Source organism: Crocodylus siamensis, chromosome 3 (assembly GCF_052110815.1).
Source record: "Crocodylus siamensis isolate JL-2025a chromosome 3, ASM5211081v1, whole genome shotgun sequence".
Lineage (NCBI taxonomy): Eukaryota > Metazoa > Chordata > Crocodylia > Crocodylidae > Crocodylus > Crocodylus siamensis.
In genome coordinates this window covers 208,464,196-208,481,802 of record NC_143397.1, presented here as the reverse complement: position 1 = coordinate 208,481,802, position 17,607 = coordinate 208,464,196, and the positions used below count along the sequence as shown (strand labels likewise).

The following is a 17,607-nucleotide window of genomic DNA, read 5'->3' as shown; positions in this document are numbered from 1 at the left end:
GGTTTGATACCTATAGGGGGCACAAGACCTTTCCTGCCTTAAACAGGGGCTTGGACTAGATTGATAGATTGTTAGGGGCTGGAAGGGACCTTGTAGATCATCAGGTTCAGTCCCCCTGCACCAGGCAGTAAAAGACAACTGGGGTCAAGTGACCCCAGTGAGGTGACTGTACAGTCTCTTTTTGAATATTTCTAGGGTAGGTGATTGCACCACCACTGGAGGGGGTTTATTCCAGTCTGGACCCCCGACTGTGAAAGTTTTTTCCTGGAATTGAGCCTGAAGTGGCCTTCCAGGAGTTTGTATCCATTGCTCCTGGTCTTCCGCAGGGGTGCCCTGGTGAACAGCTGTTTACTGAGTTCTTGATGTGCTCCCCGATGTAGCGGTAAGCTGCTACCAAGTCCCCTCTCAGCCTTCTCTTCTGTAGGCTGAAGAAGCCTAAGTCCCTCAGCCTCTCCTCCTATGGCTTGTCTTGCAAGTCCCTGATCACATGGGTGACTCTTCTCTGGACCCTTTCAAGTTTTTTCCACATCCTGGTTGAAGACTGGCACCCAGAACTGGACGCAGTCCTCTGGCTGCAGTCTCACCAGTGTGGAGAACAGGGGGAGTATCACTTCCTTAGTTTTGCATGAGATGCAATGGTTAATGCCTAGATCAGAGTTTCTCACTCTGTGGGCCACAATCCAAAAGTGGGTTGCAAGAATATATGAAAGTGTTGGTGTCACTGGGCATAACCCCAGGTAACTCAGAGGGATGGAAGACCACGAGTGTCGAGGAAGTCCTTCTGCTCTGGGCCGAGACAAGCCAGGACCCCCCCCCCTTGCCCAACCTTTGTAACCCTTTCTATGGCGCCTGCAATCTCCTGTCCTTCTGGAAAACAGGTGAGCTAAAACTGTTATCAGTGGAATGCAAGGGCACCGCTCGGAGAGAGAAGGGAGGAGGGAAAGGGGAGGAAGAGGGGGGCCAGCTGGTGGAAAAAAAAAATCACTGATAGTAAACTGACCAGGGTATAAAAAATTCCACTGTTGCAGGGTTAAGCGCACAGCGTTTGAGACAATACAGTCTCCCTGGGCCTTTTACTTGAGCTTAAATAAATTCTGTCTGCTTCTTCCCCCAGTGTGTTTATTTGGCGCGATGCACACCAGGCAACGAACCCAATTGTTGCCTCCCTCGGGCACCCTGTGCCGGCAACAAAAGCCTCATGAATAAACTAAAAATGGATCCACAAACTTTAAATATGGATTCTCCTTTGAAGGAGAAAAATGTGAGAAACTTCTTTTTGCCTGATTTTAAAGGAGAAAAACTGAGAAGCCATAGCTTTTTCCTTGACTCTGCGAGGGGCTTCTTAGGCACCACCCCCTCGGGGAAAACACCGGGGGTGGGGGCAGGGGCCAGCAGGCCAGAACTGCGGGGCACTGGGTCGGGACAGGCCGCTGGTGTTTGCAGGTGGGTTCTGGTCCCAAAAAGGGTGAGAACCACCAGACTAACCTATTGCCCTGCGACTCTATGCTGCAGTGCCCTCTTCTCCAGCTCACGCTCCCAAGGGACACGTGCAGCCAGCAGACCCAGAGCGGCGCTGCAGGTCCCCGGGCAGCAACCCGGACGGAGGTTTCCAGGCTCGCAGCAACCCAAAAACCAACGTCCCCGGGATGGAGCAGGCAGATGAAGGAAACCTTCCCCGGCACTGCAAAGAGGCGGAAACCGCCCATCGATCCGCCCGGCCCTGGCTCAGCCCCAGCTGGAGGGGAGATGAGCGCACGCGCCAGCTCGTGGCCACCAGAGTCCTAGGGCGGGAGGGACGAGGATAACCTTGCAACGCTATTACGTCACTGGTACGTAACAGCTACGCACGGCCCCTGCCATCCGCCATGACTGACAGCCCCCGCCCCCGCCGGCGCTCTGTACTGGGTGCTGACGGCTGCGGCGCATGCGTGCCCGGGGGTGCTCGCGCGGGAGACAGAAGCAGCCGGCAGGTGCGGCCGGCACTGCGGGTAGGAGTTGGAGGGGTTACCGGCCTGCGCCTGCGCACTGGCCTTGAGGATGCTGCGTGCGGGTTGCCCCCCCTCCACCCCTGCACACTCCCGGGGGGCCGGCCAGCCTCCGCCGTCATCCGTGTCCGGGCGGGGGGAGGTCATGGGAACGGGGCTGTGTTCGTGTGTTGCGGCGCCTCGCAGCCTGGCGGGGTTGTCTGATCCTCCTCTTTCTGGGCAGAATCCGTCTAGTGCCGTTTCTGGTGCAGGGCAGACGGCCGGGTGCAACCCCCCTCCCCCACTAATGGGACCTAATGAGCAGTGCCTGTTCATACCACAGGCCAGAGGGTGGCGGTAGCCCTGTGCATGGGGCCCGCACGGTGGGCACCATCCAGCTACCCGGAGGGGCAGGGCAGCCTGGCCTAAGTGCAGCCATGTATGTGGGGGAGGGGGCCCTGCAGTCGGGGGCGGGGGAGCTTGAAGGGGCCCGGCTCAGCCCGGCAAGGGGAGGGGGAGTGGTCTGGCCCCAAACCAGCCCCATGAGTGGAAAAGAGGGCAAGACCTGGCAGCGCAGGGGGAAGGAAACATGACCTGGCTCCAACTGGGCAGTCAGGGCTTGACGTTTGGGAATTTGGCAGTGGGGAGGTTGACTGTATAACTGGCCACTGCTTACCTGCCAACCAAATTTCCTGACCTGTGGAGAGCCTTGAGAGCCAGATGCAGCGTGGTCATGGTCTGTGTTTGGCCTCCCGGCTAGAAGTTAAGCACCCTGATCCACAGGGCCTTTGAATGATCAGCACTGCCATTTTCTTTAGCCACTTGCACAAAAAAAAAAGTTCTTTCCTTCAGGAATACACAAGGATCCTTTCATTCACATATTTTAGGATGTCATAAACCAGCCATAGTAAAAAACCACTGTTTATCCAAAAATACATAGTACAGCAATGCTCGTGCATGCAGAGATATACCTAATACAGTGAGTGCTAAGTAATATATACCTACAGGGAGGGAAGTATCTTGAGACTGAAGTAAATCATGTATGTTCAGAAGTGATAGTAACTTTTTGTTGTTTATTTATCCAGAACAACTTATTTAGTTGTGGAAAACCTGTGCAGTGTGGAATAAATTACAGAGCCAGTCCTAGTTTCACTAGCCTCTAATTTTAAAATGTCTAAAGTAGTTTAAAACCACACTTGATTTAAAAATATCCTAAATTGTCTGGCAAGCTTTCATCCAAAGCAAATTATAGTGAAGATCCTAATCTTTAACTGGCAGCCTCAGAGTTGTACAGTGTCTCTAAAGATGTGGTCTCCATGACAATGGTTTGGCATTGATCCTACAAAATGTGTGTATTTAAATTTGCAGACTCGTAAGTGATCACCCTGAGGTCAGTGACTACAATCACTGTTCTCAATGCATGAAGTTAAGCACTTAGTATGCTTTTTGTAAGACACAGGACCTGTGTCGATTAATGCTTTAGCACTATTTTAGTCTGCTTTTACCACAAATATAGTAAGCAATTCTATGGGCAAGGCACATCTTTAGACTGTTTTCCAGGAGTTCATCCATGATGGAGACAGGATAACCTTTCACTGTTAGTGTATGTAAATGCCAGCAAATGTGGAACGCCGTAATTAAAAATAAGGAGAACAGTAGTCCATTAGTCAACAATTTGAGGACATGCAAAACTTTCTAAATAAGCTTTTATATTTATATAATTACTAAATAGGCTCTTCATCTAAAAGAAGATGGCTGATCCTTGGCAAGAATGCATGGATTATGCAGTCACTTTAGCAAGAAAAGCTGGAGAGGTAACAGACTCTATATATGTTACATAATATTTCTTGAAAACTCAGATAGGCCTTTTGGAGAAATTTTGCTTTTAAGCCTGGCCAAATGTTCTACCTGTACTTTGTTAAAAATATGAATTGTTATCCATCTTTCATGGCAGAGTGAAGTGTTGAGTTCAAAATTCTCTCTCCAGTTTCTCAGCTGGAATAATTTAGAAGAAAAAATATGTGATTTTTTGGGTCATTGTCTAGCCATGATTTGTATTTTGTCCCTGACCTGCAACAAGAGCACTTTAAAAGAGGAAAGCAGTATCTCTCACTTTTCTCTTGCAGCACTTTGATCTTCTGCCCAAAGGCTGACAGTCTTTCCACAAGTCCTTTCACAGCCTCTTATCTCTCCTCTTTGCCCTGTACAAACAGGTTGTATAAGTCTCTATCCATCCCTCCTTATCAAGTTTCTCTCCTTTAGTGTAGATCAGTGGTTCCCAAAGGTTGTGCTATGGCACATTAGTGCAGAGAGGAAGTATGCTATGGGATCCCCCTGTGTGTGAAGGTAAATGCTCTCTTCTCCCATCTGGCACCCTGGTCCTGCCCCAGTTATTTCAGCTATGCCTGCAATTGCTACTCTAGGTACTGCTGTTGCAGCTGCCTTCCCTGCCCTTCCGCAGCCCCAGGCAGCCCCTGTGTTGGCCACTACCACGCTTCCAGTAGCATGCTCTTCTGTGAATGGGCAGGTGGGAGAACCCAGAGATGGAGCTGTGCTTTGAAGCCTGGCTGGTCCCCTCCACTCCTCCTCTGCTTCTGGGGATAGCAGAAAGAGCCATAGGTGTCATTGCCAGCATGTAAGACCATGCATGAGCAGCTTTAGTAGCAGAGGATGCCCTTGCCCTCTGAAATACAGACCAGGGGGCAGACAGTGGAAAGAACAGGATGTAGCAGTGTTAGATCCTTCTCCCACCAACCTTAAGTGGCACCAGCTGGATCAGTGATTCTCAATTTATTTACTCTCAAGGCCCCCCTCCATATCTTACCTGAATTTCAATTTGTTAGTGATTTTCAGCTGGGTGAAGCAAATTCAGAAAAGTAATGGAGTTATTTTTTCGAAAGCACTCCTCAGCACTGGTATGATGTCTTCTAGCCTGGGAATGAAATGTTACATGTTTTGGGGGAAAAAAATGTGTGGTGCACACAACTTTTTGGGTGTAAGAGTGAAATTTTCCACCAGTTTTAATTCAGGAAAAAAGTGTGTTCCAGGTATCAGTTTGGAAACATTAGTGTAGATGACTGTAGTCTGATGTTACAGTAGACTAAAAGAAGAGCCAGATCTCTAGTTTTAACGATGGCCAGATCTTTACTTACTACCTTTGGTTTTACAGTATATCAGCTGTAACCCAAAGAGCCATGCCGTTTTCAGAATTTCATTAAGTTGCTTCAATCATTTCATTAAACTTTTTTTTAAACTGTCTTGTTTCTGCTCAGGGCCCTTAGATGTGGTTTTTTTGGGCCAGAGGCATAATTTCTTATTCCTGCTTGTCTTGCATTGGCTGCAGTCAGATATACATTGTCTGCCCTGGAATACAGATTTAAGCATTTTCATTCAGCATTGTAGTATTATTGGAAACTACTACACTATTATTAGAGTGTCAGTTTTGAAAAATTATAACGAAATAGAGGTGCGCAAGGTTTCATTCTCAAATGGGACTTTTTGTGAAGCACCTAAACTACATACGTAAATTTACCAGGATTATGGTGTAGATTGGAGGGTGGGTGGAGAGCCGTAAGTTCATGTTTTCTAATTCGTGATTTGTCACTGATTTTGTTTGTGTCTTTACATACAAGATAAATTGTAATAAATTGAAGAGAGCATCATTGTTTTGAGTTTTTGTGTGCAAATAGAATATCTAGTGTTTTCCAGTTTTATTTTAAAAAATAATTTTCTTTTCAGGTTGTCCGTGAAGCACTGAAAAAAGAAATATCTATTATGATTAAAAGCTCGCCAGCAGATCTGGTAACTGTTACAGATCAAAAAGTGGAACAAATGATTATTTCTGCAGTAAAAGAAAAATATCCGTCTCACAGGTATAACTTCTGTTGGTATTAAAAATGCTCTCTTGGAAAGTAGTGACCAAAAGAATAGAATGGGTTGGCAACCTATGGCATGTGTGCCCAACATGGCATATGGCATGGTTTTTATTGGCATGCAGGCTGCTTCCCACCATAAGGGGCGGGAAGAGGCATGCCCAGATTGAGCAGCACATGGCTGCCTGGGAACAGCTTTGTGCTGCTGCTGACCCTTGCCACTGCTGGACCCCAGCCCTGGAATACCACCAACCCCAGCCAGGTGAGAGCCCCTGGCTCCAGTCCCAACCCTGTGCTGCTGGCCACGTGCTGCTGGCAGGCCCCAGCCGGCATCACCGCTGCCATGGGCCCCAGGCCCAGCCATGTGCAGCCCCAGCCGGCAGTACTGTTGCTGCGGGCCCTGGCCCAGTGCCAGTACTGGGCCAGGGTCGTCAGCAGCGTTGGGATGGTGCTGTGGCAGCAGACCTGCATGGGCCCTGGCCTCATCCCAGTTCTACAGACAGCCCCAGCCACGCGCTGTCTGCAGGGCCGGCCAGAAAAACTGCCACCACCGGGCCAGGGCCGTTGGCAGCACTGGGATGAGGCTGGGGCCCAGGCCCGTGGACCTGTGCAGGCCCCGGCCCCATCCTGGTGCTGCCGGCAGGCTCAGCCATGTGCAGCCAGCGGGCCCGGCCCCAGCCGGCACCTTCACTGCCTCTGCCCACCCCAGCCCAGTGCTGCTGCTAGGCTGGGGCCGTCAGCAGTGCCAGGATGAGGTTGGGTCCTGGGCCCATCTCGGCGCTGCTGACAGTCCTGGCTATACGCTGCTGGCGGGTCCAGCCCTGGCCGGCACCTCCACCGTCACTGCTGGGCTGGGGTGATCGCCAGTGCCGGGATGAGGCCGGGGTCCCATCCTGGCACTGCCGGCAGGCCCAGCCCCAGCCACATGTTGCCACCGGGCTGGGCCCTGCCCAGCAGCTCCACCACCTGCCCCAGCCCAGCGCCGCTGCTGGGCCAGGGCCATCTGCAGTGCCAGGATAAGGTTGGGGCCCGGGCCCATCTCGGCGCTGCTGGTGGGCCCAGCCCTGATTGGCACCTCCACTGCTGCTGCTGGGCCAGGGTGATCAGCACCACCGGGAGGAGGCTGGGGCCCCATTCCGGCGCTGCCAGCAGGCCCAGCCCCAGCCATGTGCTGCCACCGGGCCAGGCCCTGCCCAACACTTCTACCTCCCGCCCCAACACTTCCACCTCCAGCACCACAGCTGTCTGCAGCATTGGGATGAGCCCAGTGCCGGGGCCCATCTTGGTGATGCAGAGGGCCCCAGCCCCAGCCACGTGCTGACAGCGAGCTTGGCTCCAGCCAGCACCGCTGCCAGCCCCAGCCCAGAGCAGCTGCTGGGCTCGGGCTGTCAGCAACATTAGGATGGGGCCGGTGCCTCTGCAGGCCCCGTCGCTGCTGACAGACCTGGCAGCCAGCTGGGGCCTGCTGGTCCCAGGCCCTAGCTGCGGCAGTGGTGCCAGCTGCTGGCAGGCCTGGCCCCAGCCCTCACCACCACCACCGCAGGCCCCAGCACAGTGTCACTGCCTGGTCAGGGCCATCAGAAGTGTCGGGATGGGGCCAGAGCTGTGGACCTGAACGGCGCTGCTGAAGGCCCCAGCCATGTGCTGTCATTAGGCCCCAGCGCCAGCCAGCACCGTCATGGGCCCCAGCCCTGCACAGCCCCGGCCTCAGCCCAGTGCTGGTGCCGGCCCCATCCCAGCACTAGTGACAGCCTGGCTGCAGCCCGAGCCCTGTACTGCTGTGGGGCCCAGCCCTGTGCTGCCAGTGGGCTCTGGCCCCAGCTTCAGCTGCAGCCCTATGCTGCCCACAGCCAGGCTCCAGCCCCAGCCCTCTGTTGCCAGTTGGCCACGGCTCCAGCCCTATGCTGCTGGGTGCCCCAGGCCCCATAGCCCCGGTCCCTCACTGCAAGTGGGCCCTGGCCCCAGCCCCATGCTGCCCACAGCCTTAGCCCCAGTGGGCACAGTGCCAGCACCTGCTGTCTTCCTGGAGCCCAGAGCTGGGAGTCAGCCAGGGCCGGGGCAGGGAAGCAGCAATTTGCAGCCTCCCGGCTGCAGCCAGCCCAGGTTTGTGGTAGCTGCTGATAGTTGCGGAGCCTGGGCTGCTTCCAGCAGCTGGCTGGGAGGATGGAAGGCCTGCTGCAAGCAGCCCGGGCTCCGTGGCTATCAGCAGCTACCCAGAGCCTGGGCTGGCTGCAGCTGGGAGGCTACAAACAGCTGCTGCCTCCCAGCCCTGGCCCCAGCCCCACATCCAGCCCTGGGCTCTGGGGAGACAGCAGATACTGGCAGTGCTCCCCGCTGTGCTGCCCTTGCCGCCGCTTCTGGAGAGCAACATTTGGAACCTGGTGCGGCAGGGCACAGCGGTGAGCGCAGAAAGCTGCCTGTTGCTCCAAGCTCCCTGCTGCCCTGGCCACACTTACCCTACAGGTCGGGGCAGCAGTGAGGGGCTCAACCCTGTGTACTTGCCATGGTGCTCCCATGCACACAGGAGAAGTGTGATCCAGGCATCGCGCAGTACGGAGCTTGCAGCAGCATGCAGCTTCCCTGTGCGGTCCTTCTGTATGCTGCCACACTGGGTTGCACACCCTGCGCTCAGGAGGTCAGCAGGGCCAGGAGTGCAGCGTGTGTGAGGGCTGTACAGCAGGGAGCATCGCTGGTACCTGCTGCCTTCCTGGAGCCGGAGGTATCTGCTGCTTCCCTGGAGGCTGGGTCTGGGAGGCAGCAGCTGTTTGCAGCCTCCTGGCTGCAGCTGGTCCAGGTTCTGGGTAGCTGCTGATAGCCATGGAGCCTGGGCTGGGGGGCAAGGGGCAGCAGGGATACAAGCAGAGCTGAGGGGCGGGGGACACAAGCAGGGCATCCTGTACCCCCTCCCTTCATTTTGTTTTTCTGGCATGCCAGCACTCCGACACCTTCCAAGGTAGGCATTGTGGATTTTTTTGCACTCCAGCCAAAAAACCTTTTCCTACCTCTGGAATAGAATATGGAATCTCATGTGTATTCAGTGAAGTTCAGCTCTGAGGCTGCCAGAAGGTAAAAGGATAACATGAACTTCAGTATGGTAAATATCTAAGGTGTACTTAGTGCAAATTTTATTCAAATTTTTCTGATTTTCTAACTGTAATTCACTTTCAGTGTACAAATGTGGTATAGTTCTGGAATAGGATGAGTCCTTCCGATCTTGTATGATCTCTACAGATACTTTATCAACCTTCTGACTTCTTCAGAAAGATATAAAATTTCCATTCCAAGAAATAGTATATTTTGCCTAACTCAGCTCCCAAGTACCCCAGTTTGGTTTATTGCTTATGTTTATTACAGTTTTCATATAAGTTTGATAAAATTTTCTGTTCATCCTTAATCATTAACTCATTCTTTTAAATTTGATAATCTAGATAAAATAGCCCTGATGTATTAGCAGTTAAGTTGCCTGTTGACCTAAATCTGTTTAAAATGTTGAAATAAGCAAATGCTTAATGAGATGGTTTTATTTTACTGTTTAAAAATCTGTATGTAGTAGTCTCAGGATCTCGTACCTGATTTGATTTTTGTTCATTTGGTATTGGGTAAGGCTTTGGGGTTTTTCTGGGGTTTTTTTCTTTCTTTCTTTCTTTCTTTCTTTCTTTCTTTCTTTCTTTCTTAATTTTACTAATAGTAGCAGTCTGTCTGTCTATGTAGAAAAGACATGTTTTATTTCTACACACTGATAAAAGGTTATATATAAAATAACTACATCCTATAGACTGGTAATGAGAAAATTCCACCTGGTTTGCTCATTCTGTCCTGCAGTTCAGAAAAGTAAAAATCAAAAAGCACTTGACAGCAGAATAAACTGAAACTTACTTAAAATAGATTTAAGTACAAGTAGCATTGTGCCCTTTTACTCAAACTGCTTATGTTTGACACTAGTTATTTGAAAAAGACTGTTTCAATGAGAAAATTTAATGGCTAATGTCTAAAAAATTCCAGCTGTGAACTAATAATAATGAATAGACACATTTTATGTGTTCACAGATGTCATCATTAGCTTCCTTAGATGCCAGTTGCAATTTATTTGGTTTCACCTTAATTTCACGTCAGTAACTAATTCCTATGCCAGTAATCTGAAAATTAAGGCATTGCATCTGATTTTCTTTTAAGAATGGCAGAGGTAAGTTGCTTCAAAAGTAAGTGTGTTCAAAGTGCTATTCTTAATGTGTTTGTCTTCATAGTTTGTTTATGTCTTTTCTGTATTTTGTCTTGTAGTTTCATTGGGGAAGAATCTGTCGCAGCAGGAGAAGGCAGCACCTTGACAGATAATCCTACGTGGATCATTGACCCTATTGATGGAACTACTAATTTTGTGCACAGGTCCATTTTTTAAAATTTATTTCTAGTTACTGTCTAAACTGGTAAACAAACTAGACTTCCTCTTCTAACCCTGGAATAAGTAAAGTAACAGTTTTAAATCTCTTTTGCAATAGATGCATTCAATGAATCCATCTTGGATATCTTCCTTGTACATGACTAGAAACAGTATTATATAACTAGTCAAGTCTAGTAACTCTCTGACTAGTCGAATTTAACTAGAATAGCATATTTCTACACAGTATTATTCTTTCAGGTATAATAATTACAGAATGAAAGCAGCGATTGGCAAGCCTTGAGAGACTAGTAATTTATAACCTTTTTTGTACAGAATTAAACTAAAGCACCCATTTGCCTGAGCCTGTTAACCTAACAGGACTCCACCCTTCCCTTTGAACTATAAGCTATCCACAGTTATAATTGACATTGAGTCTACTTGGGTCCTAGGAGAAAAATTCTGGGAGCACCCTGTTCTGGTTTGTATGTTTCTGCCCATCTTTATTTATACTCCATCTGCATTTAACAGAAATTGAAAATACATATGGTAATTATGAACTATAATTAGTAAAATGCTTTTTTTTAAGGTTTCCATTTGTGGCTGTTTCAATTGGCTTCAGTGTAAACAAAAAGGTAAATGTATCTCTTTATTACTTAACGTCCAACCCAGATAATCTAATTCATAACATCTTTATACAAGATCTGTATTTCTACATCAGCTAAAAAGAGAAAAAGACTCATTTTTTCTGCTTTCAGATGGAATTTGGAATTGTATACAGTTGTGTAGAAGACAAAATGTACACTGGCAGGAAGGGAAAAGGTGCATTTTGCAATGGCCAGAAGCTTCAAGTATCAGGTCAAGAAGGTAAGTTGTACTGAGCAGCTTCTCTGTCAGACAGGAGTGACAAGAATGGTAGCTTACATTTTAGTTACCGACAGATTTTTTTAAATTAAATTTTGGAAAAGGTGAATGTTTTACTGATAGTATGATTTTTAACAAATAAAGATTTAGTTTTGTCTTGGGAAATTGCCCACTGAGGTAAGGGGTTGTGTTCTGGGTTTTCTTTAGAGTTGAAAAATAAAAAATAAGATTCAGCCATTTGGGGAATTTATTTCCTGCCTATTTGAAACTGTCATGTTCAGAAACAGTAACAAATCTCTCAAAAAACTAACTGTATTACAACTTAACTGGCAAAGTATTTAAACTGTGGACTTTAATACTTTTTAGTAGTAGTAGTATCTCACTGTTTACTTCCTTATTAACCTGAACAAAGATAATTCATGTTTAACTGTGCTGGACTGTGGGCTTCAAGATTTGAAAATATGTTAATGCTTATAGAATTGTGTTTTATCAGATAACTCCCCCGTGAATTTATACACAGAATGAAGCTGGGCAGTGTCTTTTTTTTTTTGCCGTGTTCTTCCTGTAATATGCACATTAAGAAAATGTATTGCTCCAAACTTATATGGTACACAGGACAACATGCCAGATAAATGGTTATAATAACTGTGAATGCCTATTTATTGTCTTTATGTAAAACTGTTGAAAAAAGTCAGTTTGTCTTTTTTCAGATATTACAAAATCCCTTTTAGTAACAGAACTGGGATCAAACCGTGATCCAGAGGTTTTAAAAACTGTTCTGTCTAACATGGAAAAGCTTCTCAGTATTCCTGTTCATGGGTAAGATGCTCTTATTTTTTTAGTGTTCTACTTAGCATCAAACATGATTTTAGGAAAGAAAATAAGTTAATCTAATTCTATTTTACCATATTTTTAAATGGGAAAATGTGATTTAAAGTTGGCTGTCTTGTGATTTAATATAACTTTTGTAAGTCTGAACAAAGGTCTGTAATAGTTTTGCTGAACTAAGAAGTATTTTTTTAATTGAGCATTACATTTAAATTTTTTGCATATGTCAAAGCGGCTTCCAGTGTTAAATTAAAAAGAGAGTTAAAATCTCTTACAAGGCAAATAATGCATATTGCATGCAGACTAGCACCCAAGAAATGAAGGAAAGTACTTTTTTTTTCTAAGTTGGATATTTTTATCAGTGTTTATATTCAGTTATTGTAACTCACTTAACATCTTCACCATAAAAAGAAGAATTTGATTTCATTAATACAATTTATGAAAGCAATTTTTTTATCTAAGTTCAATATTTTTAATTATGTCTTTTTAACTAATTTGGCTGAAATTGGGTGATGCATACTTACAGATTTGTTCACAGTTAAAACAGAAGTAAACACAGATGCATATTGGCTTATTTCTCACTGCAGCATTCCTTCACACTAGCACTAGTTTGCTCTTCTAACTGTACAACTGTACACCTTGTCCACCGAGTGGGTAAATTGTTAATATTCTAGTATTTCTGTAAAGTACTCTCACTTTAATAGTGTACTTGTCTCTTAGGATTAGAGCTGTTGGTACAGCAGCTGTAAACATGTGCCTTGTGGCAACTGGTGGAGCTGATGCATATTATGAGATGGGCATACATTGCTGGGACATGGCAGGAGCTGGAATCATTATTACTGAAGCAGGCGGCGTGCTGCTAGATGTATCAGGTAAAACAAAGCAAATGGAAATGTTCTTTTTTCATGGGAGTTTGGGAACTCTCCCTCCCCCCTACCTTTTTTTTTCCGTTTTTCTAGTAGAAAAATAAATATAGCTAAAATGAGATCAGTGAGACTTTCAGTGTGTCCCCCCCCGCCCTAGTACACATGTTGTGTAGATTTATATTGTGCTCTATCCAGAAATGCTCAGAGTGGTTTACAAGAAATGACAAACAACAGTAATTTAGCTAAATGACACCCCAAAACTAGAAAATGTCACACAACATCACTCACTCCTGCTTCCCTGCTTGGTACGTGTTAAGAGCAAACCCTCTGGCAAATCTCAGCCCCCATTCACATTTAGGTATAAGTAACTTCATCCCACTCCCTTCCTCTCCACCTAGTGCCAGTTATACTCCCATCAGATACCAGTTACCCTCGCTGTTCAATCTCTTTATCAGCGATTTGGACAACGGGGTGAAAAGCACCCTGTTTAAATTTGCTGATGATACCAAAATTTGGTGTGAGGTGAGCACGCTGGTAGGGAGGGAAAGACTGCAGCAAGACTTGGATAGGTTGCAGGGGTGGGCTAGCAAAAACAGGATGCGCTTCAACACTGACAAGTGCAGGGTGCTGCACTTGGGCAATAGTAACCAGCAGCACACTTACAAGATGGGAAACTCCCTTCTTGAGAGCACGGAGGCAGAAAGGGATCTTGGAGTCATTATTGACTCCAAGATGAACATGGGCTAACAATGCGAGGTCACGGTTGACAAGGCTAACCAGACCTTGTCATGCATCCACAGGTGCATCTCTAGCAGGACCAAGGAGGTGATCCTCCCCCTCTATGCAACACTGGTCAGGCCACAGTTGGAGTATTGTGTCCAGTTCTGTGCGCCCCATTTCAGGAGAGATGTGGACAACATTGAGAGGGTCCAGAGGAGGGCCACCCGCATGATCCGGGGACAGCAGGGCAGACCCTACAATGAGAGACTTCAGGACCTGAACCTGTTCAGCCTTCACAAGAGAAGGCTGAGGGGGGACCTGGTGACAGTCTATAAACTCACTACGGAGGACCAGAGGGATTTGGGAGAGACCTTGTTTCCCCTAGCGCCCCCTGGCATAACAAGGAATAACGGCCACAAGTTGGGGAGGAGGTTTAGATTAGACATCCGTAAGAACTACTTCACAGTCAGGGTGGCTAGGATCTGGAACCAACTTCCAAGGGAAATGGTGCTGGCTCCTACCCTGGAGGTCTTTAAGAGGAGGCTTGATGCCTGCCTAGCTGGGATCATTTGAGCCCAGTTTTTTCTCCTGCCCTGGCAGGGGGTCAGACTTGAAGATCTACAAGGTCCCTTCTGACCCTACTTCTGTGATTCAGTTGTGAAAGGGGATTGCTGAATCCCATTTGGAGAATGTAGAGAAGAACTACTGTATCCTTGGTGGAGGGGGTTTAACATTTTGTGGCCCGACTTCTGTCCCTTTTTTGGGTCTATAATGGCAGTGAACCTGGGAAGGTGTTAATCCAGCCAAAATTACTGAGGAGGCAGAAACTCTAGTGGCATGGTGGGCAACCTGCATGCTACATATAGCACAGGCAGCCTCTGGGTGTGGCAGTCAGGTAGAGAGCGTAAAGCAGAGCAACAGATAGTTGTGGAGTTCAGGGAGAGTGTGGGGTTTAATTTGTCACCAGTGAAAAAGGTTGGCCACCACTGCTCTGGGACATGGAGAGTGGTGCTGCACAGCTCCCAGGGACATGATTGATTCAGGTGAGAGGCTGTAAGGATGGTTCAGATGGGTTGGTACTTTTTCTCCTCAGTGGCTGCATCTACATGAGTTGTTTACCATGGAGTAAATGTCTCATGTCTACATGTGTAGCCCTGTTAGGCCTCGGGAAACTAATTAACTGCATAGCAGGGTAGTACTTGTAAATACAGAAACCCTCGCTATTCACGAACTCTGGGTTTGCGGATTCAAATATTCGCAGGGGGAGGGCAGAGCTGGGAGGCAGGCAGAGACCAAGTGCCAGGGACATGGAGGTGGTGGTGGCATCTTCTCCCCCAGAGGCAGTTGCAGCAGTGCTCAGGGGAGGAGACAGGTGTACAGGTCAGTCCCCAGGCACTGGGGGGGAGCAGGGGGCGGCTATGGGGCCTGGTGGGGAGCCCCGCCAGTATTCACAGATTTCGCCATTCGCGGGGATCTCCGGAATGTATCCCCCATGAATGGCGAAGGTCTCCTGTACTTGTATTGAGGGTAGTATTTGTAAGTACTTGTATTTAAAAGTACTACCCTGCTGCAGAGATTGTTACTCTGCAGCAGTGCACATGTAGATGCTGACACAGCTGGCTGGGACACAAGGATGCTTCAGTTTGGGGGCTGCCTGCTTGCTAGTCCCACACTGGAACACCCTTGTCCCTCAGCTAGCTCCTCTGCAGCATGCTGAGCTGGGTCAGACCAGTTGTGGGGTGGCAGGCTGATCCTGCCCACCCCTTGCCAACCAGGGCTGCTCTAACCCAGTTCAGCATTCTGTGGTTCCTGGGTGCACATGTAAATGTGGCTCTGGGGAGCAATTGTGCTGGAGCTTGTTGTTTTGCTTTAATAGCACGTGTAGATGTGCCTGATCTCTAGCCCTGAATATGAGGAACAGAATCCTGAGCTGCCCAAGAATTGTACTAGGAAGCCGTCCAGGAAGTTGTGTGTTGGTGGTTGGTAGTGTCTGTGCAATCAGAGCCTTCAATCAGGATCCAGTGGAGTGGGCTAGACTTTGAGCGCACTGCCTTAGTCACTGAATTTTTGTTTCAAATGGGATATTACCATAACCTAAATCTTTGCTAGCGTTAGGATCTATACACGTTATTCTGAGAGCAAGTCATTGGGCTAACAGAGGACTGTAGGTTGTCCATTCCCACTGAAACAACTGTTTGAACAGTTCATGGAGTAGGCATGGGGAAGAACCTACTTCCCTACCTGCTACACAACAGAAATTACTGAGAGCTGTGTACAGTTTCCAGGGATAGAAATCCATCCTAAATATTTAGGCTGCATCTGTGCCATAGCAGTAACAACAATTCTTCAATGATGCCAAAGTGAAATAGGTTGTTTATTTGACTGCCATAGATTGTAAATCACTTTTGTAATTGGGTTAATTATGATAATAGGAAATTCCAAAGAAAATGGAGGATGGTTTAGTAGGATTTAACAGACCTCCACTTGCATTGTCATGCAAGCAACTATTCCATACATAGTGCAGATCTCAGGGATGGTTCTGCTAGTCTTGTCTCTAGAGTAGGGTCAAATTAGGGGAAGCAGTCTCAGTGAAATAGCTCTTTGCCAACTCACTGGAAGGCACCCTTCACCAAAACCCAATTTTCTTCCACATCCTGCTTGCCTGTTCTCAGGATTTCTGTTGGACTGAAGACTTGTCCTAAAGATGATATAGGAATAAGGTGGTTGTGTTTTCACTTTTATGCTAATAATTTGTCACCAAATCCATCTTCTGTTATTCCAAACATAGATAGATGTCATTTTCTAATGCAACTTATTAAATGCCTGTAGCTTCTCTTATGCAGTCTTTCCTGTACAAGGTTTCTGTTGTTGGGTGATGCTGAGTGTAAAGCAACTCGAATTAGAGCTCTGTTTCTTTCTAGCCACAGGATTTTTCTTTTACTCTTGAGAATTAGGATTTAAAAGAACTTTTTTGATATGCTATTGATTTCTAGATACCTATATCCGTGGCTACCTATACATACATACATGCGCACACACACTCTGCTAGGCTATAAGTTGCTCTTTTAAAAAAAAAATATTCTTGTTTTTGTCAAAATGTATATTCTAAGATTACAGACCAATTAAATTGTTAAATTTTTATTTTATAGGTGGACCTTTTGATTTGATGTCACGAAGAATAATTGCTGCAAGTAGCCAAACCCTTGGGGAGAGAATAGCCAAAGAGCTTCAGATAATCCCCCTAAAAAGGGATGACGCAACAAATTAAACCAATGCTTAACCTTCAAGTGCAATAGTAAAATGGTTGCCATATACTCTGTATACTTGGAAAATGTGTGTTGCACTTAAATATGCGATGTGCTGTTGCATATCTTACTAAATACCTTATGAAGTTACCTCAAATCAAGGTTTTAGAATCCAACCAGTGTGGTGGTGTTATAAAACGTGTTCCAATTATGTCTTTTGCACATACTCAGATTGCATATACGAATTTTGTTGTAAGTCTTAATTTTACATGTGGTAACTTTGAAGGAAATACGCAACAAAAAAGCAAGTCCTTGCAACCAGTACACTGGAGGTAGAACAATCAATTTAGTAATGTTAAAAAATCCAATTCTGTAAATCCATAAGGGACTCCTATCTTTTTGTTTGTGTTTCTTATGTTTTATACACAGGAAACAAGATACGTTGTTTATCTGGTCTTTATATTAAATGATTCTAAAGTTTTAGAGTACAGTGAGCCTCTCCAGAAGTTCTGACCAATTAAAGACCGCTTCCAGACCTCACTAAAAATAGCCACTGGTAATTTGGGTTTTTTGGGCATTATTCCTTATTCCCTTCACTAATGATTTCATTTGGTATTGCTGGAATTCCTCAGGGAAGCATTCCCTACATGGAGAAAATTAGATAAGTTACTTATTCTTTAAACTTGAACTGAGTTTATTTCATTTGCAATATTATTAAAAGTACAGAAATAATTGACTAGCATGCCTTGGAATGGATTTGTCCCAGGGAATAAAATCTGCATATACTTCCCATCACTGTATGGCTTTATGCTAACTAGTACAAAAGAAATACATGAACATATATTGTGTAAGTTATGTCAGTTGACATTTGTC

At 46.6% G+C, this 17,607-nt stretch overlaps 1 protein-coding gene across 1 annotated transcript; it reads left to right on the top strand.

The window, feature by feature from the left end:
* The first annotated feature begins 1,870 nt into the window (after window positions 1-1,870).
* IMPA1 (inositol monophosphatase 1) lies at window positions 1,871-17,470 on the top strand. The gene is made up of 9 exons (XM_090040241.1): window positions 1,871-1,988; window positions 3,697-3,778; window positions 5,703-5,836; window positions 10,115-10,219; window positions 10,801-10,846; window positions 10,970-11,078; window positions 11,786-11,894; window positions 12,624-12,775; window positions 16,639-17,470. Exons 2-9 carry the CDS (start codon window positions 3,716-3,718, stop codon window positions 16,755-16,757), a joined length of 837 nt encoding a protein of 278 aa, XP_089896367.1. The 5' UTR covers window positions 1,871-1,988; window positions 3,697-3,715; the 3' UTR covers window positions 16,758-17,470.
* Window positions 17,471-17,607: the final 137 nt, after the last annotated feature.

What these genes read in the sequence shown, in the direction of transcription:
- IMPA1 (XM_090040241.1), top strand. Translation starts at nt 3,716, where the DNA reads ATGGCTGATCCTTGGCAAGAATGCATGGATTATGCAGTCACTTTAGCA. An exon ending in TAGCAAGAAAAGCTGGAGAG is followed by an intron (nt 3,779 to 5,702) that starts GTAACAGACTCT and finishes TTTTCTTTTCAG; the next exon opens with GTTGTCCGTGAAGCACTGAA. An exon ending in CGTGCTGCTAGATGTATCAG is followed by an intron (nt 12,776 to 16,638) that starts GTAAAACAAAGC and finishes TTTATTTTATAG; the next exon opens with GTGGACCTTTTGATTTGATG.